Source organism: Chiloscyllium punctatum, chromosome 27, assembly GCF_047496795.1.
Source record: "Chiloscyllium punctatum isolate Juve2018m chromosome 27, sChiPun1.3, whole genome shotgun sequence".
NCBI lineage: Eukaryota > Metazoa > Chordata > Chondrichthyes > Orectolobiformes > Hemiscylliidae > Chiloscyllium > Chiloscyllium punctatum.
In genome coordinates this window covers 32,251,963-32,276,512 of record NC_092765.1, presented here as the reverse complement: position 1 = coordinate 32,276,512, position 24,550 = coordinate 32,251,963, and the positions used below count along the sequence as shown (strand labels likewise).

The 24,550-nt window shown below is 40.3% G+C and overlaps 1 protein-coding gene across 1 annotated transcript; it reads right to left on the bottom strand.

The window, feature by feature from the left end:
• Positions 1-20,731: 20,731 nt before the first annotated feature.
• On the bottom strand, positions 20,732-24,528 carry pou3f1 (POU class 3 homeobox 1). The gene has a single exon (XM_072548485.1). The coding sequence runs from the start codon at positions 24,316-24,318 to the stop codon at positions 23,155-23,157; it is 1,164 nt and encodes a 387-aa protein (XP_072404586.1). The 5' UTR covers positions 24,319-24,528; the 3' UTR covers positions 20,732-23,154.
• Positions 24,529-24,550: the final 22 nt, after the last annotated feature.

The window sequence follows — 24,550 nt, the reverse complement described above, 5'->3', positions numbered from 1 at the left end:
TTTAAGACAGCAGACCCATTGTAACTAAATGTTTTGTTGGAAAGATGTTGAAAGCCTGAAGGCAAATAAACATGGACACACTCAATCCAATTCCTCCTGAGAACACAGTGGAAAAAGTTAGCACAAGTTCGATTTGGACAAACTCTGATAAACATATATTGCTGAATAATTTTACACTAAAAAGTTTTTTTCGAAACATCAAAAATGAGGTTCATCTGTAGATTTTATTGATGCTCTTGGAATTTGTTGGTCTCCTTTGTTTTCTAGAGTATCATTTTTTTACACAAAATTGAATGGTAAACTAAGCTAATTAGTCATGCCTGGGTTAGATTTGCTCTGGCATTGAAATAGGGCTAAGGTTACATAGAACATACAGTTGCAGCTGTCTGTGATGGTTCAGTTCCAAAGCAGAAGGTTGAGCAAGAACTACTTCCACCTCCTTTAGAAGCTTTGGCATGTCTTAAGGATGTGTGAAAACCCAATACGATTCCATTTTTGAAATATATTTTCCTAAGAATTAGCTTTTTTTTTGAAACCAAATACATATTGTTCTCCTCTGTTTTCAATAACTTAATGTTGCTGAGCCATCTTTCCTGTCTGTGTTCCTTTTTTGATGACATTGGTTAGTCAGCATTTATTGCCAATCCCATGTTGCACAGGAGCTATTAAGATCAATTACATACAATGGACTCCCGTCAAAAATGGACCCGCCTTTTTTTTATATAAAGTCTAGGCAGCTCTCATATCCATTTCTGTTGCTGCAAGTCCTCCAGTTATTGGATTTATTGAATTCAATTTCCCTTCTCAGCATGGGGAAATTTAAACTCACCGTTAGTCACTAACCTGGTACCATGAGCACAATTATTCCATCATCAGTAAGATTATTGTTGGAGGCGTATTTCAAGAAAGCTCATACAAACTTGTATCATGACTCACTGTGTTAATCTCCAATATCCCATCCTGGTTTAAACGGTTAGTGCTATAATTCATTGTGCAATGAAAAGCTGGAAAGGACACATTGCTGGAAACATACAATTGTATTTATCACAGTGACAGGATTTGCACTTTATAACTGGAAAGCCAGTGGGATCATCATGTCACCTGCTTTGGGTAACGTCTGCTGAATGAAATGTTAAACAAGCACTTAAGTAGCTCGTGTTGTCCTAGGACTGTAAGGACTTTTGTGGCTGAAATTCCACCTGTTTCTGAGAAATGTTGACCAATCAGATGCTTGCAGCTATCCACACAGGCAGCATGAGTAGGAGCAGTGGTATTGCCCAAGGAAAGGGCAGCACAGTGGCTCAGTGGTTAGCACTGCTATCTCATAGTGCCGGAGACCTGGGTTTGATTCCAGTCTCAGGTGACTGTCAGTGTGGAGTTTGCATGTCCACCCCGTGTCTGCGTGGGTTTCCTCAGGGTGCTTTGGTTTCCTCCCACAAAGATGTGCAGGTTAGGTGAATCGGCTATCCGAGGAGCAGGAAAATCGACGCTTTGGGCAAAGGCCCTTTATCAGGACTAAGAACAAAGGAAGGGTGTCATACGCATTGAAACCCTCCTCCTTAACAATGAGTCTCTTAATCAAGCAATGACTGCCCCCTATCCCATGGCTTCCAAACTCACCCTGTGGAGGGGTTGGAGGAGGTGTGTTAAAGTCCTGCCTGTGCTCACCCTGTCACGTAGAGTGACTTTGAAGATTCAGTTTTTCTTTGCCTTCCTTCCCTTCTGAAATCTTGCTGGATTTTGTCTCCATGGATTTTGTTGCCATGGATCTCATATCCATCCCATTTCACTGCCCAAATGACCATTCACTACAATTGAGACCGGACCACGGGAAATACCATCTTTTTGATTGTTATAACTGATGCTAATCCTGATCTCACCAAACATCCTCACACATTGGTGAATTGAATTCAGATGCAGGAGTCCCCAGCTGTCCTTTTCAGCTCAGAATTGTGAAGAGTAGTTGTAGGAGAGTCGCTCTGCTGAGATGATGGAAACCTAAAGCAACCTAAAGCATAGAAGGAGGCCACATTGCCTGTTATATCTCTACTGGGTCTTCACAAGAGCAATCCATTTAGATCTGTGTTTCTTTCCTGATAGCACACACAATTTACCTTATCAAGTACTTGCTCAAAGTTAATATTGAACATCCTTCCAGCACTTTCACGCAGTGTATTCTAGAAGCACAACAACTCATTGTGTAAAAGAATTCTCCTCAATGCTGTCTTGATTCTTTTGCCAATTATTTTAATTCTGTTCCTTTGGTTACCAGCCCTTGTACTAGTGATAGCCACTTGTTCCCAATAACTTTGATTAAAGTCACACATAATTTTGAATCTACCTTAATAAATCTACCTTAATCTTCTCTGTTCTGTAGGAAACAATTCCAGCTTCTCTCGTCTCTTCATATAAGTGAAGTCTTTCAACTCTGATACCTCAATAAATCTGCATCACACTTTCTCCAAGATAAAACCTAGGCGATTCTGGTCAGTATATACTGAAGGAACTGATCAAGGTATAATGCTGCAATTAACTCAATTCAGTCTCTCCTATTAAATCAAGGAACATAAAACAGGATGCTAAAACCTTAATGTGAAACTCTTTATGAGATCAGCGGTTGACATCTTCTAAATGAGTGATTCTACTGCTCACAATTTAATCATGAGAGTATAATTGATTCACGTGGCAATGAATTGAAAAATTAAAATGTCATATTGCTACAGTGGGAGGGTGCACTTCTTTACCAGAGGTCAATATGTATTGCTGGGCAGCACAGAGGGAACTCTTAACCTTCCCTGTCTGATCTTTGCAACCTGCCTTGGAATTTCCTGATGCTGTCATTCAGTCTCAAGAGGGTAAACATCCCATTCCCAGAGCTGTCAGGCTCACCTTTGAATCAAACGTGGAAAAGTATGTTGTAAAGGTAAGCAAATAAAGCTGTCATTATGCAACCCTGGAGCAACATATGCAGCACAAAGCAGCATGATGATAATAAATCAGATGGACGTTTACTAATTGGGTAGCAACACCCGGGATTAACACTCTACGGTTGCAAGGAGCTAAAGTTTGGAGTTGGGTGGAACTACAAAGAAGTGCAAACTAGCTAAGAGACAATGCAGCTCACCTTGACACAAATATCAAGATTATGAACTCTGCTTTAACCAAGCATACAGGAATTGGAAAAAGTGCCACCCAAAGGATATATGCAAAACAGAACATTGTTTTAAAAATTCAGTGCTAATGTTGAATTAATTCATAATTACTTGGTTTTCTGTTGAAATATTATTTTTCACAATTATGCCATGATAAAGACCCACAAAGTCAGTGTTGACATATAATAAATTAAGGCTGGCCTTAATTTATTTTCCATTATTTAAGTAACAATATATTCACATAATTTAAAAATTTAAGATATATTATTAACCCCACCTTCTACCTCATAAGATGGTGCTGTAAGGCCTGTGAACAGGAGAGGGACACTCAGCCCATCAACCTTATTGATCATGGCTGATCTTCTACCCAACACAATTTTCTTATTCCATTCTTAAAGCCCTTGATTATTCCCTTTGTCAGTATCCAGAAATCTGTAGATTTCTGACTTGAAGTTTCAGATTCAAAGTTGAGTTAACAAATTCAGGTCATAAACTCTTTAATTGTTCTGTTTTTTGGAGTTCTTATTTATTCTCTGTTTGTTCAATCTGTGGCTGTTGGTAATGATTCTCCTCATCTGCTTCACACCATTGTTCCTTTCATCATCTTTCCTTCACTAAATCATAGACTTTTCCTTTAGTTCTTAAGAAAGTCTTCCTCCTTCTGCACCCCTTGCGCAAACTTTGTGTTTGCTTAAAAACTGTTACATATTTAACTATATCCACTTCAGATGAAGTGTCATCCACCTATTTCTCAGTCCACAGATGCTGTTTTGGCCTGCTGAATATTTCCAGTAATTTTGCTTTTTATTTCAGATTTCAAGAATCCACACTATTTTGCTTTCATGTTTGGCATGTGGTTCAGATCAGAGATAGAAGCATAATCATGAATATGAAAAGCAACAACATATTTGAGCTGTTTGGAGATGGAGTAAAGACTACAAGGCCATCAGGATCCAAGGTTCTTTTTTGAGAAGCAGAAGATTGTAGTAGTTTTGCAAAGAAAAGAATCGGTTCCTGAGAAGAATGAACAAATTACAATATCATCGGCCATTGGGATTGGAAAAGAAATTGGCTGGTTAACGGTTTAGGATGGCACGGTGGCTCAGTGGTTAGCACTGCTGCCTCACAGCGCCAGGGTTTAATTCCCACCTTGGGCAACTGTTTGCGTGGAGTTTGCACATTCTCCCTGTGTCTGTGTGGGTTTCCTCCCACAGTCCAAAGATGTGTAGGTTAGGTGAATTGGCCATGATAAATTGCCCGTAGTGTTAGGTGTATTACTCATGGGTGAATGTAGGGGAATGGGTCTGGGTGGGTTGATCTTCAGAGGGTCGGTATGGACTTGTTGGGCTGAAGGGCCTGTTTCCACACTGTAGGGAATCTAATCTAACCTAACACTTCAGTGAGAATTGGGGTTATAAGAGAATGAAATGAATCTTGTGCACAAGATGTAGCCAAGGAACACATGTGGAGAGATAAAAGAGAAACTACAGGAAAACAAAGATCTAGAGGTCAGGCAAGGGAACAGGGAGGTGTTTGACATAAAACAGAAATTGCTGGAGGAACTCAGCAGGTCTGGCAGCATCTGTGGAGAGTGAATCAATGCTAACATTTTGGTTTAGACGTTAACAGAACAGGAGGCTTGGCATAATGAGTAAGAAGAAAGTTGCACTGATGGGTGAACAGATGGGTTCAGTTTCCATGGCAAAACGTCTCAACGTTTCTTGCACTTTGTTGCAGTAGAAGGAGGAAAGTAAGGGAGAGAGGTTGAAGGAGGAAGTTGGTACGAAAGTGAAAGCTATTTCTCAACAAATAAACTTTACTAATTATCTGTTCATTGTCATACAGCTGTGTGTGGGAGCTTGCTATGCACTCATTGACTGCAGTATTGCATACATTATGAATTGTGATTATACTCCAAACATGCTTTATTGGATGTAATACACTTCAGAATGTTCTGGGTTAATGAAAGATGTTCTATTTGTGCAGATTTTAGTTCTCTCTTTTCTTCTCTCTATTTCTCAGGCTCTCCTTCTCTCTCTTTCTGTTTCTTTCATTCTCAGATCCCTCAGACTCATGGATCACTCTAATCTTCCTTTGCCCTTTTACCTTGACTTTTTACTGTTTACACTCGCACCTTCCCTATTTTCCTCTTTTACTCAATGGACTTCTCTTTATTGTCTTTCACTTTTTTCCTCACCTTTTCACTCCACCCTTTCCGCGTGATAATCTAAATGTTGTGATTGACAATTTTGCTGTGAATTAAATGAAAATGGTTCATTTCCAAAAGTACCGAATTTAGTGCCATTGTTTTAAGAGCTGTGTCACTTTCAGAACTGGATATGCTAATGAACCAAAGACACGCTTGAAAGCCACATGACCAGTGCCATGAGTCATCACTGCAGAAGCATGCTAGAAGGGGGAAGCGCACATAGTTATCTCTAACTGTAAACTGTAGTCTGAGCTGCTGAATAATCCTGCATGAAATTTTCAAGTAGACAGACTCCATGCTACTGAAATCTGTGTCACTCACTGAAAACACAAGAAATACAATATGCTGATGAGCACTGGGGACTTTTCTTAATAAAATATAGCGAGCTTGAAAACCACAGGAGGACTCAGACAAGACTTGAAGCAGCACAGAATTTACACATACTCTGGGATCCCAGAAAAAAGGATCACTAGAGGAGAACAAATACCTGATCTTTGATCCAGTTCAAGAAAACAGCATGCAAGACAAACAAAAATGCTTGAGATACAGCTGATAACAATACTGGGCAGCATTTTTAAACAAGCTAAAGAAAGATAGCAGCTACATTGCTGGGTCTCCACAGAGAAGGAAAGATGTGTTTAAGGTCGATCTGATGAATATTGGTCAACATGAATCAATGTAATTTCAAGTCGAAACAGATAGTGGCCCTTGCCTGAAGGCATGCTGGAAGGTTATCATGGAAGGATGGCCTGACCAACTAACAGAGGTGCCAGGCATTTTCAGATGCTTTGGCCACACTTTGATGAACCAAGTATCTCCAGAAGTGTTCCTCCTAAAGGAGTTACAAGTGCTTGTATTAAAATCAGGACATTATATTACCACAGTTACATTAAAACATTTGGGCATAAAGTAAAGAAGATACCTGGGATGGGATATTCTATAATGGCCAGGGTTCATCAATGACGTAGAGAGGACAGTAAGAATGTGAGGTGTGCCAAAATCACTAACCCACAGCAACACAATCAACCTCCACACCCTCATGAGATTCCATCAATCCCTGTCTAAAGTTACTACTGATCTAGCTACCCTACAAAACGACAATTTTCTTCAAGTCACTGACTACTTTTTCAAATTTCCAATTGTCAGGCATTGAAACGACACTCCAAGATTGTCTGTGGCAAACATAATGAGTACAGTCTTAGTTCAATACACCTGAACAGTTTATTTCTGACAATGGGTTACACTAAATCAGGAGATAAGAAAGGGCATGCGTACCATTTGAGACATAACCTGTGTGATAGTCTCACCAAGTTTCCACAGATTCAATGATGGAGCCAAACAAATGGTTTGCACTGTCAAAGTACTCCACCTCTGGATATGTTCCACCAAAGAGCTAGACCTCTGGGTATTGGCCGGTCAGTATCAGTGGGGATCATGCCAGAAAGGTACATTAGGACAACACCTCTGAGCTTCACCTTCTCAAGTTGCCAACATAAAGGACAAGCTTCTTGAAAAGCAAAGGAGAATCAAGATAGCAAATGAATGACATGCAGCTGTCAGTCTATCCCCAAGTCTATTGGTCACAGTCATCTATCCGACTGAAGTGAGCCTGGATCTATGAGGTCATAACACTGAATGGAGAAACATTGAGGCGAAACAGAAACAAACTCAGCAAATTGTAGTGTACTCCAACTGTGTGCAGAACACATGTCAAAGTATGCTCAGATACTGAAGAAATGGAAGAGCATCAGAACAACACTCGCGACACTATCAAGACACAAGATTCCAACACACATAATGGTCTAGAACAGCCAGGTGTGAAGTCTGAATTTCTGCAAACAACCCTAACTAGATATTGGTAGAGTTGACAAATTATCAGGGATGGTCTGGTAACGTTGTGCATGATTGCAGTAGTATGGATCTGACCCCACCATGAGGAGGAATTCCATAGATACAGAAAAAAAGGAAAAACATTCAAGTATATGTGCTTACCACTTTAAAAGTATTATCACTTTGAGAAGACAGTCAGTGAGTAGCTGAAACACAATCACTGACAGAGAGAGATACAGCAGTGATGGAAGTAACAGAAAAGCAAGCTCAGCAGTCCAAAGGTTAAACCTTATTCAGGAGGTTTGGCAGGAATGCTGGGGCAGGAGTCTGCACTGGAAAAGAGAGAAAACTCAGTTACACTTAGAAAATACAGAGACATTAGCAAAGGTGGCTCTTTGAATAACAACTGAAAGTTCCAGGAGATAAAGTTAGAAATCATTATTGAATAGGAAACATTTCATTCAAAAAAAGTTGCAAAGACGAGAAATGGAAGACAAGGTCCTATAAAAGAGAGTTCTCACTTCTCCCAACAAGGTTGCTGCCATCAACATCAGGCTCCACGAGGCAAGGAACATTAAAGAGTCAGATCAGAAATCTAGACTGGGGCAACAGAACAGGAAAGATGTCGGATTTTACTTAAACTGAAAATTAACTAATTTAAAGAATTCCAGTGAAAGAGTCTAGCAGAAGAACTATGCATAATTAAAAGTTTAAAGGAGCAATAATTAAGCCACAAATTCGATGGGAAGATTCATAAAGGTCACAGTGAGAGAACTTTATTTCAAAATGTGTGTTGAAGAAAGTGCTTGATGTTTTGCACCGTGAAAGGTGGAAAACCTTCATTTACTTATGGAGTCACCAAGTCATCGAGATGTACGGCACTGAAACAGACACTTCGGTCCAACTCGTCCATGCCGACCAGATATCCCAACCTAATCTAATCCACTTGCCAGCACCCGGCCCATATCCCTCCAAACTCTTCCTATTTATATGCCTATCCAGATGCCTTTTAAATGTTGCAATTGTAGTAGCCTCTGCCATTTCCTCTGGTAGCTCATTCCATACACGTACCATCCTCTGCGTGAAAAGGTTGCCCCTTAGGTCTCTTTTATATATTTCTCCTCTCATCCTAAACCTATGCCCTCTAGTTGTGGACTCCCCGACCCCAGGGAAAAGACCTTGTCTATTTAGCCTATTCATGCCCCTCATGGTTTTATAAACCTCTATAAGTTCACCCCTCTGCCTCCAACGCTCCAGAGAAAACAGCTCCTGCCTATTCACCTCTTCTTATAGCTCAAATCTTCCAACCCTGGCAACATCCTTGTAAATCTTTTCTGAACCCTTTCAGGTTTCTCAACATCTTTCCGACAGGAAGGAGACCGGAATTGCACATAATATTCCAACAGTGGCCTAACCAATGTTCTGTACAGCTGCAACATGACTTCCCAACTTGTATACTCAATACTCTGACTAATAACGAAAAGCAAACCAAACGCCTTCTTCACTATCCTATCTACCTGCAACTCTACTTTCAAAGAGCTATAAACCTGCACTCCAAGGTCTCTTTGTTTAGCAACACTCCCTATGACCTTACCATTAAGTGTATACGTCCTGCTAAGATTTGCTTTCCCAAAATGCAACACCTCGCATTTATCTAAATTAAACCGCCACTCCTCAGCCGATTGACCCATCTGATAAAGATCCTGTTGTAATCTGCGGTAACCTTTTTCGCTGTCCACTACACCTCCAATTTTGTTGTATTTGCAACTTTAGTTATGATACCTCTTATGCTCGCCTCCAAATCATTTATAAAAATGATGAATAGTAGTGGACCCAGCACTAATTTTTGTGGCACTCTACTGGTCACAGGCCTCCAGTCTGAAAAACAATCCTCCACCACCACCCTCTGTCTTCTAACTTTAAGCCAGTTCTGTATCCAAATGGCGAGTTCTCCCTGTATTCTGTGAGATCTAACCATTCTAACCAGTCTCCCATGGGGAACCTTGTCGAACACCTTACTGAAGTCCAGATAGATCACATCTATCACTCTGCCTTCATCAATCCACTTTGTTACTTCTTCAAAAAACTCAATCAAGTTTGTGAGACATGATTTTCCAAGCACAAAGCCATGTTGACTATCCCTGATCAGTCCTTGCCTTTCCAAATACATGTACATCCTGTCTCTCAGGATTCCCTCCAAAAACGTGCCCACCATGATATCAGGCCCACCGGTCTATAGTTCCCTGGCTTGTCCTTACTACCTTTGTTAAATAGTGGCACAACATTAGCCAACCTTCAGTCTTCTGGCACCTCACCTGTGACTATTGATGATACAAATATCTTAGCAAGGGGCCCAGCAATCACTTCCTTAGCTTCCCATAGAGTTATAGAGTACATCTGATCAGGTCCTGGGGCTTTATCCACTTTTATGCATTTCAAAACACCCAGCATTTCCTCCTCTGTAATATGGACATCTTTCAAGATGTCACCATCTATTTCCCTACATTCGGTATCTTACATGTTCTTTTCCAAAGTAAACACTGATGCAAAATACTTGTTTAGTATCTCTCCCATCTCCTACAGCTCCACACAAAGGCTGCCTTACTGATCTTTGAGGGGTGCTATTCTCTCCCTAGTTACCTTTTTGTCCTTAATATATTTGTAAAAACCTTTTAGATTCTTCTTAACCCTATTTGCCAAATCTTGGCAAGGGTTCAGAATGTGCATGAATCTCAAAAAAGGGCCAACCACTTCTTTTATCATTAAACAATGCAGGAAAGCCTTGGAAAAGATGAGGAAACCCATATAGCAGGACAAAGATGCAGTCTTACAAATAATCAGATTTTAAAAGCTTGGACACAATAAATGACTACAAAATAGCCTGTCATATAGTTTAAACCATTATTGAAGAATTCAATACTGCATGACAAAATCAGAAGACTGGTTAAAAAAATGAAAGGCTGTACAAGTCTAGCAGACTCTCTGGTCATCTGTCCTTTAATTTGAAATTGGTGAATACAAGACTACAAGCTTAAATCATAGCAGCTTACAGGGCACAAAAATAACATTGCAATGATACAGATTTAAAATACAGTAACTTCACAGTAATTAGATTAATCAGCACATTGTGAGGAAGTGGAAAAAGATAGAACACTTCCTATCAGATTCAAGGTCATTGAAGGGTAATGCAGAAAGCAAGACTTTCTTCCTTGGAGGTGACGGTTTTCAAGATGCTGCATAGCCTCAAAGTCAAACATCGAGTACAGAAGTGTCACACGTGTGAAAAGCTGCAAGAAAGGAAGAGATCACACATGCAAAGATCTCCATATGGTAGAGAAATCTCCTTTCGAATAATAACCAAGGCATTCTGAATTTTTGTGATCCCAGTGATTCAGGTTTCATGGACTTTTTAATGTCAATGGACATCCTGATAAATTTAAGGTTGATATCAGTGCCGAGGTCACTATCCTATTAGACTAGTTATCATGGGTGAAGAAGCAGCAACTACAACCTATAGAAATGAGATTATGCAGCATAGTTGGAACAACTATAAAGAGAAAAGGAATGCTACAAGTTACACCACAATGCAACACATATAAGACATTTGAAAGAGTGCACATTGTCACAATCAACCACTTTTACTTTTGGACCTGAACGAGAGTCACAACTTCAACTTCCTTAGGAGCGTAGAAGGAACTCAACTACTTCCCAGAAACAAACAATTGTTGACCATCTCATCAAGTTGCAATTTATAGATGATTTCATTGGACTTCATAGACTCATGGTAGAACTAAAAAGAAAATTCCATTCAGATTACTTATGATGGCATAAAAAGCATGTTTCAAATGGCTGAGAAAAAATAATGGCCAATAAGTCAAAATTGGGTTGACCTAGTTTTGCAAGAACAGCTTGTGGCCAAGCCTGCTGCTATTTACAAATTTACCAGACCCAAATTCTAAGTTGTCTGAAAACATTTACTTGGAGCACCAACAACATTTTGGAATCACAGACGATTAACTTGTGCCCTGTATATCGTAGAAGACAAGTTATTCCAACTTCCCTGGGAAGATGTTCTGGGAAGGATACACAGGTGACTTAGACATTACCAGGTGTACAGCCAGGACTGAGCCAGGTCTAGTATCTCATAGGGAATTAGCAGTTATATCAGATTGCCAAGTCTGGAAAGCATTGCTGTCATCATCGAAGGCAGATATGACACTAAAGTTCAGTAAAACATACAAATACTGAGAGCAAGAATGAGTAGTACAACCTATTTTGACATATTCAGAAAACTTTCATTGATCAGAATATCAAAAAATAAAGGATCGTACAGTGGAGAAATGATCCACAGATCAGAATCAGAGTCATCCATCTTCAAGCAAGAGAACTAACATTCCAAGACCAAAGAGAATGGTTTCCAAGAAAAGTGTGAAACTTGATGACCACTTGCATTTGTGAAGTCAAAGACTTGGAGGAGACGTGGTAGATGTACATAGGATTTTACTCAATAAGTTGATTTGGGGAAAGATGTTGCATAAGTTAATGTTTCTGAAGGGCACAATGTTACATCTCCTTGGCTTCAACCATTCTATGATCTCACACATTGTCTGTAGGTGGAGACTAGAAGTTCTACTCTTGTTTTCAGAAACAGCTGATTTTTCCATAATAGTTTCCTAGGGTCCAAGTATTTACGCTTGACCAAATATAGTCTTATTTCTTGCTTTCATACAGTAAGCCTTCTTGCTATCTAAGGATAGTGCCTCTTCTGTAAGTAGTCGATGGCAGTGAATCCTTCAGCACTATCCAGCAAATAAGTCAAAGGCCAAGGCAAAGACAAAGGAGGCTGGGTGGCAATGAACCATCTCAAACAACCTTCACCACTGCCACCTACTGGTAGATGCGAAAAATACCTTATATCCTTGACAGGCAAAGGGCTGGTTTTTTTTCTCTTCAAAAATTCCCCCACACTACTGCCAAACAGCAATATTGCTTATTTCTCCCCAGCACCCATGTCATGTGCATGTAGGTGCAGGACACAGTGAAGAAATATCGAGAGGGCTGCAAGTTTATCGGGAGCAGGTGGGATTACGCAGTAATTGGATCAGTCGTGAGCTTTTCAATGGTGGAGTAGGTTCAGGGGCCAAGTGGGCAACTCCTGCTCCAAATTTGTACATTTGCATGTGAGTAACCGGCAGCATTTGGTAAAGATTTGTATATCTTGTGCGCTGATACAAGGCCTTTCTGCTAAATTATGGAAATCTTGAGAATAAATCGCATCATAAAATTATGCTGGAGGAGAGGGGAATTTTTTTTTCATTCCCGGATTAAAGAAAAGATCATTTTTTTTCAAATTCCTACAACACTCACACTCAGCTTTCAAAGAGTAATTCATTGCAATATAAAGGTGTAAATTTTGCTGGAGTATTTTAGAGGTTAAACCAGACTGAAAATACTCAACAGTTGGTGGTAGTTGTGGTCGAAGAACACATCACAATACAAACAGTTGCTAACACTAATCCTGTAGAAATGTAAATAGGAAGGATAGTTTCCAGTGCCAGTCTTTGTTGTTTATTGAATGGAGTTATTCTACTCTGAATTCAATGTGTTTTGAAATAAATACAAAGGCCTTCTCTCGAACAAGCTAAGCTTTTAGTTAGCTAGCAGAACTTGGTAACCAAGTACTCTAGAAGTTACACATACTAAGGGGTGAGAAAAAGAAAGGAGAAAAAAAGTGAAAATTGCTACACTATGAATATTATTTGATACATTGTGTAGCCAAAACTTTTGATGGTGGAACTGAGTTGCAATTCAGTAGTACAGCTGAAATATTCAGCGTTATCATATGCCATGAAAATAAAACTTAGGGCCTTACATAAATTATATATGATCTCTGAGATGATTACGAATGGTTTTAAAGGAGCAATATCGTCTTGAAAAGGGATCTTTTGAGTCGGAGATCCACGTAGTGAAACTTACTAAATGGGGTAGCAGATACTTCATTCGATTCCCTACAATAGGCCCTTTGGGCCAGCAAGTCCACACCGACCCTCCGAAGAGTAACGCACCCAAATCCAATTCACCTGATCTGCATATCTTTGGATTGTGGGAGGGAACCCACGCAGACATGGGCAGAATGTACAAACGACCTACAGACAATTGCCCGAGGCGGGAATCGAACCTGGGGCCCTGATGCTGTGAAGCAGCAGTGCAAACCACTGAGCCACCATGCGGATAAAGCGTATTGCATTCTGCTCCTTTCAGTTGCACAATTACCTCGTTTTTGCCAATTCATTTATCAGCTGAGCCATGAGGTGGGGTGAGCTGGAGGGAGGTCTTAGCAATATTTTGAAACGTTTTGGAAGATGTAGAATCTGGAATGCAAACGCTCTACAGCTAATTTGTGGCAAATTTCATGGCCAAGGCCATGCCGTGCACCCACTGAATTTCCATTCAGCAACATTTTTGTTCGCTGTTTTTCTGGCTCACTTAATACTTTCTTGCGCGTTGTCTCAAAGGTTAAATGCATCCAATGTCACTCGTTCGCTCTTTGAGGCACCAGTAAAATGGTGTCTTGTCAGTATCCCATCAAGAGGACTGGGAGCATGAGGTGACTGGAATGAAATAGGGAAAGGTAACATTTAATTTAAAAAATACTTTGTACTGTCATTGAGAACGGGGTTATATTATGATACCATGTTAGCCACTGCCCTGTAAATACTCCATCGTAATTAGGTACAGCGACTGTGTTTCCCAGGAGGGGCACCAGGCAGCAATGTGCAGGACAATTGTCGGTAGAGGGCAGTGTGTATTGTTTCCTCTTCTAACCCAATCCTGATGAAGGGCTTTTGCCCGAAACGTTGATTTTACTGCTCCTTGGATGCTGCCTGAACTGCCGTGCTCTTCCAGCACCACTAAAACAAACACATTGATAATCAGCGTGGAGCAGGCCCGAGCACTGGCTCGTCTGGAATTTGCACCGAGCTTCTTGCAATCCTAATAAAACTCTGGGTTATAATTTTCGTAAAGAAAAACATCGGTTGCAATTCTCACTTGCAAGCAAACTGTGAGTGAAGACGGGTTACGCCAGGTTTGGCAAGACAGCGTCCACATAAAATGTAACAAACGCAGAGAACGCTGGAGAAACTCAGCAGGTCTGGCAGCGTCTGTAGAGAGAGAAACGGCGTTAGCGTTTCGAGTCTGGTATGATTTATACGTGGTGGCTCTGGAGACAGTTGAAATGGGACAAACAGGCTTTTAAAAGATGTGGGTTGTACAAGTGTTCAGTTACGATGGTGACTGGACGTGGCTTGTGACAGTATTTGAGGGCTGCAGTGAGAATGCTAGCACCAAGCTGGGAGCTGGCCCCTGTGCTTGTACCTGTTTAACATTCAGGCCAGAGACTGCACTGCACTCCGACTGGGCTCAAGCTTGTGCCCACGTGGAGAGAGCTCGCTGTCATCTCATTTCAGTCACACTGTTCATGTGCGGACACGTCAATAAAAGTGACTTTTTGCTTCAAAGTCGACTTATGTAATAAGTTACCCGGTAATTAGAATTGCAATTCCCAATACTTAGATTCTCTAGTTTTAATTTGGGGCTATAACTGACACCAGTACAAAACTGATTTCAGCTTCGCATTAATCGGACTTGTTGCTGAGAACTGCAGTTCTGGCTGGAGGGAGAGGGAGAGAAAAAAACCCCTGTCCGTACATGTAAATAGTTGCACAGTAAACATCCTCTGCCCCAATAGTGAAGTGGTGTCGTTCTGTCTCTAAACTGCAAACAGTAATTCCAATATTGAGTTTGTGAGCCTGAATCACTCTTTTCAATGTCACTGAATCAGAAACGTCGAATGAATGTTGAAACTCAGCGGTAACGGAGCTTTAAAAAAAGCTTACAGACCTCCTGAAAGTGGGAATTCAGTCTTGAGTCTGGCGACAGTGGAGCAGGGGCGGTTGTTCTCCATAAGTGAAGTTTTGTGGAGTTATCAATTTGAACCCCTGACAGGGAAAAAAAAAATAAAATCCAGTTGGATCAGATAAACGTTTTGCCCGGTCTGTATTATGCACTGCTGATCGTCTCGATGAAGCACGCAGCCAGTGTCTTTACCATTTTGCTTCTTCATCTGCAAATGTTATCTTTCTACTTAAATGTTCGAATTTCTAGCATCGAATTGCCCCAAATGGCAGTTCAGGAAAGATACCCAGGAGCTGAGAGCAGCCCTTGTCTTGATCTGGTTTCTTGTACTCGTGTCCCAGGCTGCACCTTGTCTTGAGTTAAAAATCCAAACTTTCTACCGAGTTAGAAACCTTTCCGAGTGCTTTGTGATTACTTGAGCTCGGTGGAAAAGTCAGCAAACGGGAATTTGAAATGTAAATGGTGTTCAATTTCTCAGCTCCATATCCGCGCTAATTTAACTGAGCAAGATCGGGTTGATAAAACAAAAATCAATACTGACCAGGTCGTGAACATACGAAGCAAATTATGAAGCCAGAGAAGATTCACCTCATAAAGTGACGTGTGCAATCGTGACAAAATTGCTCATCCCTTTCGCCTAACTTTTAAATAATAGGAAGCGGAACCGTCGTTGCTTTAATAAATGTTACATATTTCTTTTAGTTTAGCAGGTCTCTATGAAATTAATTCTTGCTTTGCGAGTCAGCAAACGCACTGGGAGAGGCCAGGCCTGTTAAATGCAACCTAACTGGACGGAAGATAATTCTGCACACCATTTCATTCATTGGATAGGGTTTTCATTAGAGCTTGCATTTTCAGCCAATTTTTGTAATGAATCTGAAGCTTTATTTCTATGTTGTACGCAGATATTCATATAACATGAAAGCAGCAAAAGATGTGTACATTTACATCTGATCGTAAATTGCTGAATAATAGTCTAATACTATTTGATACTTAAGAAACAGATGATTTTTTTACTGCCTCTCTGTGACCTTGAATATTTCACCACATATTATGCTTATGTCCCTGTTCCTCTTTTTTCTAATTTCATAGTACATTTTAGATAAATTATTCATATAATATATACTGCTTTTACCATTTTATAATATATTAATGCAGTCTTTGCAGGTATGTGCAATGTTTATCTCAGCAATCCTATGATTTATTTATAATAACTAGACTACAGCACTGCTAATTCCCCATTGCTCTTTAAATATAAGAATATCATATCATAATGTACTTACAGAAAATATTCCTGGAGATTCTTTATCTATTCAGATAGAACTAAATTAACAATCAAATTTATGTTATTCTTAATGTGGCTTTTTTTAAAAATAGTGTACAATAATACTTGCAATTGGAAATAATGCCAATAACCTTGCTTATGGCCCTGTGTAAATATCATAGATTCATAAAAAGAAACTTTAAATAATATGATTAGTGCTGTCAGGCTTTTCTTTTCTGAGTGTTCCCTGAGTGTTGTCCCATCAATCCATTATTTATTGACGAATTATTGTTTGATGAATACTGAATATCATTATAAACTCATGCAAAATGTAATCTGATAAGGCTTCTAATTAAGAATGAGTGGAATATCCAGATTGATCCCAACTGAGCCTCTTCAGATTAATTGAGAGATATCTGAATGTATCCCTGTGCTCTATTTAGATGTGTCCCTTTGAGTAAAACATTACACACATAGGCACCATCCCTTTACACATCTGTGATACTGGTTATGCTGTTTCTCAATATGTTTTTCTGTTGTAGGTACACAGTAGGGTAAATCTCTATGCACTGCATGTAGCTGGTATTACCTGACATTTTCCCCACCATTATGAGTGGAGCAACAATGATGAAAGTAAGGCAGTGTCTTTTAATTTAAGCCTGCTTTCCCACCTAATAGAGGGAGTTCTACCCTATTGTAAAGGACATGAATCAATCCTGTCATTTGTGTGCATGTTATGTGTTGGTGTGAATACGTGCATGCAGCACAGGGGGTGAGGAATGTGTGTGTGCGTGGGGAGGGGTGCAAGCATAGAAGCAGCCCTGTGATGTGTGTGTGTATGTGATTGATCAATGCTAGTTTAATGGGGAAGAAAGGAACCATGCATCTGAGCCCCCTTGCTCTTTATTTGCAGTATACAATCAGGCTCCCAGTGGAGAAGGCAAAGCAAGCTCTCTGCTTACTGTTGTTGCATTAATATTCAAACATTTTCATTTCCCTTTTGCCTTGTTACTAAGCCTATATCACTCTGTTTCTGTTCAATCAGGAGTCAGCAAATTCCCTTCTTTCGAATGTTTCAACCATATTATTAGTCACTGCACTGGTATGCAGTGTGTTCCATAAGTTGGAAGAAATTAGTCCTCACTGGATTATATAACAGTTTGACGTTATGCTCACCATTCCTCAAGTTTTCTGCTCCTGTTTTCAACCTAATGCAATCTTCCAGTCCATCTTTTAGCTGTTTTGAGAACTCAGAATCTGTTCTTTCAGTATATTTTTCCCAGTAAGGGTGAACTGTTCTCCTTTACCTTCTCATCATAGCTCAAAAATATAAATCTCAGAAAGCTGTGTTGTACTTTGTTTGAATCTTTTCCATCATTAGACTGATGAAAAGGCTGGAGCCCAAATACAAAACCATTCATCATTAACATATCACTCTCAAAATTCTTTCATGATTATGGCTTCATAAGTTATCAGCTGATACTTAATTTCTAGATATTCATTATTTCCTTATATAATCTTAAATTGAAAAACTGAAGTGATGAACTTAATCTAGTTCAATGTATATACATAAATTAAATAGAGTGCGAGGTATTTTCTAAAAAGTGTTAGAACAGTTCTATACAGCACAAAAACGGGCTTCATTCTTTGAGTATGTACATTTGAGGCAATTTTTGATTTGAAGTATATACAGTACTAATTGAAAATTGACATTTCACTTCTGCCTGCTACTACACAGATTAGATAAATCTCAATTGATCATCGTACAATATAATGGATGTTAATTTGATTGTAAAATATACTGTGTTTCAAGGGCAGCTTGCATTTCTCTAGTATCATAGGATTCACATTATTAGTTCAAATAACCTGCAAATTTGGGATGTGTCATCTGTATAAATGCCAAAAACATACATGTGTTGCATGTAATAGCATTATTTATTTGTTCATGTTTCATTTATTTACATACCTCAATATTTTATTTTTACAGCAGCTCAGGTAACTGCAGATTGCAATGATTTCATATCCATGTTGAAAATGAGTCATTGCTAAGTAGAATTAAAAGAATGGCAATAATCAGGCATTATGATCTTAGGTGAACCACATTGTGTACCTTGAATCCAAATCCACCACATTAAACAATGTACATAAACTATCAGTCTATAATTTAGGCTAAAACTTTGCATCTGACTTTTCAGCTAAGGTGACATTTGTATTTCTTATTGATTTATGCCGATTTACGTAAAAGCAGAGCCCAGTCTATGGGGAATCTCTGCTTTATCTGACATGGTTTTACTATGGATTTAAAGTTTGTGCTCAATATATACACATCATTAAATTGGTAAGAAACAAGTTTACATCTTCAAACTCTGAATGATTTAAAGGCTCTAATCAGGTAGTTCTTTCAATGCTTTAAATATTGTAGAACAGTTTCTCAGAAAGTTTGTGTTTTCAATTGGTTTGTTCTGGGATGATTCAAAGGCAACACCAAATTGGAATAGTACACACTCTGACTTTGATTGTTGCTGCTATATTATGGTTATGTGCCTATTTGTTACGAAAATATTTTAAAATATGCTTCACTAATACTCTGATATTCTCCTTACTGCACAGAAGAGAAAACACAACAATGAAAATGACTGAGGAACAGTTAAATAATGTAATGGGAATTTTCTAACAGTATTTCATTGATTTCAGCAGTTTGTTATTGCAGACCATACTCTACTCTTAAATGTGCACATGACAAAGATACACAAACACCAGGAAGAGAGACTTTCACTAATGAGCAAGTCAAATTTGATGTTCCATGGATTTTTTTTTGCCATTCGGAAATGGAATTCTGGATATTTTTCCAACTTCTTGTGAAAGCTATAAATTAGTAGCCTTAACAATCAGTAATAGGAGCAATATATTTACATAAAGGAAAATAGACCTACTATAAAACAAACTAATTATTTAAGTCAGAATGTTTGTATTATTGAAAAACTTGATCTCAAAGTAATATTAACATACACCATCTAACAATGCCATGTTCCTAATACTGATATTCAGTTACTGTCAAAAGATAGAGTTTTCATACTAAAAATGAAAGCTGTATTCTATTTTTAGCCCTTTTGAATAAATAGTATTAATTCTGCACCAAAATTTCAGCAATTTACCTCATCATTTAAAGTATTGCCAGTTCAAATATTGGCTTCTTAAATTTCCCTGATTCTATTTTACAAAATGCAGCTTTTAATATGCTGTTTTATGTTTGATAATGCACATAGGCTTAAATCAATTTTTCTGTTGTCCTGTTTTCTTTATAAATATGATACTATGTAGTTATGATTTTTTTTTCCATCTTGACATTTCTATCTTCTTCTTCACCCTAACAGCATCCACAGCAACTTGAAAACACAGTTGAGCTGCTCCAACCAGAAAGGTGATTATTTTAATTACAAACTAATTTGCATTTTTTAGATCACCTTCACCAGGACCCAGGTAAACTTGAATCAGAAAGACTCGAGGAAAATTCAACCTTCAGTCATAGTCTGGATAGCCTCAATTTGGATGGGAAACCTTAGGTTTGAATCTCAACATTAACTCCTTGACAATGAGCTACTAAAATCACCACCAAGTACAAAACTTCACTGATGGGAGAATGCAAAAATCATCTTGGGTTTCACCATTGTTGGGCTTCAGATGCTGTCCACTGACTGGTTAAGGACCACACAGTAGCAATCAAGGAGCTAGTCAAGATATCACAGATATCATCAACTTATATGAAGAGAGCTGGAGTCAAGGAAATAGGGAGCACCTGACTAAACCAGCATTTAAAACTAATTCATATTTATTAACGATAAAATAAATCAATATTGTATCTCAATTATGATCTCTGAAATGTGGCTAATTAATTAGTAGGGCTAATAGAAGGTTTTTGATGAATGAAATGTCTTGCAAAATCCTGGATATTCTCTTCTGTAAGCTTCAGTCCTTCCAACTGGTCTGCATCAGAACTGCTGCAATGAAGCTAAGAGAATCAACAGCCACTTATGGGAATAGATATTAAAATATCTTCCAAGTATACATGCCTATCATATAACAGTGACAACAAGTTACAAGGGTGTACAGTTAGGTCTTCAGGGTCTGATTTTTATTCCTCTACTTTGCTTGGTGTCAGAAACCAGGCTCCTAAAAGCCCAGTGACATTGCATGCCTTTTCATTCGTTACTGCCTCATTGATAAACTTCCTTTCTTTAACTATAACTTGGAGAAAAATAAGTTTCTCTTTTCTGAATTTCTAAAAAGTGTGCACATGGTATTGCAGTCATACTCAGAAAACACAAAGTAAGAAACAAAATTGACAAACCAAGCAAACTATTAAAATTCAAGAAATTTGACCTTACATCACTTTTAATGATTTCTTGCCACTGCATTTTCTTTTTGCTAAAGTGACACTCAATTCAGGCAACAGCAGAATGAATTAACAAGCAAAACCCAGCATGGTTTCAAACACCTCCCTGACCACTTAGACAGGGGGCAGTTGGGTTTTGGTGTGTACATTTTACGCAAGTAATAAAATATTACTATAACAAAAATATTAATGTGACTCTGCAGTCTGTCTTTTATAAGATACAACAAAAATGTACTAAAACAAACATTGTTTGAACTGCTTTAACATAACCCCAATGAGAGCTACAGGATAAAAGAAAGTTTCAAATATGTTTATGCAATAAATACAAGGGGGGAATTCACATGGAAATTATATTAAAATATCCTCTGGGAATTAGTAAGCGTACAAAAAAAATCTCCAGAAAAATCATTAAATTCCAAAAACAAATACATATGTATACATATTCAACATATTTACATATTACATAGTGGTAGAGTAAAAAAAGCAGACAATTATTATTTTTTCCCAATTTACTAAACGTCACTTTTTTCCCACTGCTTTAAGTCCTAAGTACTGTTTAATTCACCAAATCAGATTTTTTTTCAAACTTCCTTTTGATGAATTGTAAACATTCTAACACATATAATGTACACTTTATTTTGGCAATTTTTGTCTATGTGTTTCAATTTTAATAGGAAATATACAATGTCTTAGATGTGGATGAAAAAGTAATCTTCAGCTATTCTGGATATATCGGATTAAAACAAAAGAACAGAATTGTTTGGAAGGATAACCCCATCATTTTAGTCCCATGCATCAAATGGCAAATTAGTAGTGTATTGCTACTTGCAATGGTAACGACTTCAAGTCATCTTTCGCTCCTGTAGCTGGCCAGAAAATAGACACGCGACCAAGAGTGAAGGTATTTTGTGGTAACCTGTTCTTTAATTCCTGAGATTTAGGGGGAGGGGGTTTAATTCACGTTTCATGAGAATTGAGAGCCTGCAGATAACACTAACTGTGCCCCTCAAATCTTGTTTGTTATTCTAACGTATTTGTAAACACAGAAAAAAAAATCAGTTAAAATATTGTTGCGTTTAAAAAAACTTGGTGGACGAGATGGATTTACAATGCGTCATATCACTTCAGGTTAAGTACATTTTTCACAGCAAGAACAACAAGCCCTAACATTACTGTTGTAAAGTCGTTTTGCTATCCGTTCGGGGAAACTAATCGCAAAGTCAGTTTTGGACCATTCAAATAATTTTTCCTCGCATGTTTCCGCTGGGTCCGAACATTTAAAGATACATTTTTGTTTTGTCGACTGCTGTTCGCTCCTTTGATCTCTCAAACCCATCTCAACTTGTCTACGTGGTAATGACAAAGAACCCCGTGTACAGAGATTTCAAACTTCAATCGGACTGACTTCCCTCTAGTTTTCAACAACTTACAGATTGAACTGAGTTCAGGGCAAGATTTCCCAAGAACGGTTCAAATCAGAGTTTGTTGTCCGAGCACTAAGTGCTAGCTGTAAAACAATACAATTTATCTGGAATGCAGGACCATTTCCCCAGTTCTGGATTTGGAATTTTATTTAAAATCGCAAAGAGGCTCGCCAGCGCCAATAACTCACAAGATACCTCTGAGGTTGAACAATAAATAAGGGGAGGAAGGGTGGCTCAGTGGTTAGCACTGCTACCTCACAAGCGCTAGGGATCCGCGTTCAATTCCAGTCTCGGGTGACTGTATACAGTTTGCGTGGGTTTCCTCTCACAATCCAAAGGTGTGCAGGTTACGTGAATTGGCCATACTAAATTAAATTGCCCCAGGGTTGTATTCAGAGGTAAATGTAGGGATTTGGGTGGGCTAATCTTCGGAGAGTCTGTGTGGACTTGTTGGGCCGAAGGGCCTGTCCCCACACTGTAGGGATACTATGAAATCTTTGACCACATCATAAGCTTCCCCCCACCACCAGACTCCCTTACTGAACACAGCGGCGGCTGAAGGCGAACACTTCGATGTCCATCTCACTTTCTGTTTAAACTGAACTCATTCTCACCCAGTTTGGAAAAGCCGCTGCTTTTCAGAATGCCCCTGAAATAATTCATCCACGAACAGGTATTTTCTTTTCTCTTACAACTTATGCGTGTCTTTAAGCTATGAAAACAAAATCTTTGTTCTACAGTAGGGGAGAATAACCACTCGATTTACCACATCAAATGCATGAAATGTGTTTTTGTTTCTGTCTCTCCTAAGTATGAGTACAGTCCAGTGCGCGCTCAAAACAATTACTGCGGCACTGGCTAGATCCCTTTTTCAGTCAGTTTTTTTTTTGCTTTGTAAAATCCAGTTTGTGTCTTTTTCTTAGTCTTTTGTTTTCTTAGTGTGGGGTGTGGAGTGTGGGGAGCAGTCATTGGACAGGGGTCTGAAGTGTGTGATGAAGCGGCGGAGTGTCCCTTTGTGAATATACATCCTCCATACCTGGGTGGCCGGGGATTCCGGCCGGGGTCATTCGCTTTTCCTTCTGTCTTCTGTTACAAAACCAAACTCTGACCACCTCTTTTTCCAACTGCAGGCTGTCAGCCAAGCTGCTGATCTCATGAGCGGAGGGCTTGGGGCACTTTAAGAAGTGGTTCTCCAACGCCCCTTTCACCCCAATCTCTATAGACGTCCGCTTCTTCCTCTTCCGTCCCTGCGCGGCGATCTTGTCTATGCTGGTGGGGCTCCCTGAGGTCGAGTCGGTCTCCTCCAGCCACTTGTTCAGCAGCGGCTTCAGTTTGCACATGTTCTTGAAGCTGAGCTGCAGGGCTTCGAACCTGCAGATGGTGGTCTGAGAGAAGACGTTGCCGTACAGAGTGCCCAGGGCTAAGCCCACGTCCGCCTGGGTGAAGCCCAGCTTGATCCGCCTTTGTTTGAACTGCTTTGCAAAGTGCTCCAGGTCATCCGAGGTGGGGGCGTCCTCGTCCGAGTGCTCCGGGTGGTGCGGCGCGGGGTGCTCCGGGTGGCCGTCGTGACCGCCCGGGTCCTCGTGGAGAGCGTCCGTCAGGCCGTGGTGGAGGCTCGGCGTGGCCGGGCTCAGCATGCCGTTGAGGCTGCTGAAGCCCGCCTGCGAGTAGATGAGCGGCTGGTGCCCGTTGGACGAAGGGGGCATCCCGGGGATGGGAGGCGGCGGCGGCGGCGGCGGCGGTGGCGGAGGAGCCGCCGGTCCCCACGCCGCCCCGGGGTGGCTGCCGTGGCTCTGCTGGTGCACCATGTGGTGCGCTCGGTGGTGCAGCCCGTTGCCCAGGTCGTCCCTCGGCGGCGCCTGCACGCTGGCCTTGCCGGGATCCTGCTGCCCCAGGTGGGAGGCGGTGACCCAGGGCGCGCCGTCCGTCACCGAGGACAGCCACTGGTGGCTGTGGGAGATGGGGTGCCCGCTGCCGCTCAGGCCGTGCAGGTAGTCACTCTGCACCATCTTCTGCACCTCCCGGTAGGTTGTCCCTGGATGCATCCTGTCCGAGTCCGGGTGCACCAACGAGTTGGAGTGGAGCGAGTTATTCCTGGGGATGTAGTGAGCCGAAGCTGTGGTGGCCATGACTCGCACTTCCAAACTGCTCAGCTGCCGCCGACTTTGGGCAGCTTTAGCAGAGCCCAGAGCTGGGGCAGCGGGAGGGGAGGGAGCATGAGGAGGGAGGATGGAGCTCAGAGGGAGGGAGGGAAGCAGGCAGGAGGCGAGGGGGCGGGGACAACCTCATTCCGACTCCACCTCCACACCCTCATTGGCTCAGCACAACGAACTGACAACCAATCCCCACCCTGACCCCACT

Coding starts and splice junctions, on each gene's coding strand:
- pou3f1 (XM_072548485.1), bottom strand. CDS start 24,318: ATGGCCACCACAGCTTCGGCTCACTACATCCCCAGGAATAACTCGCTC.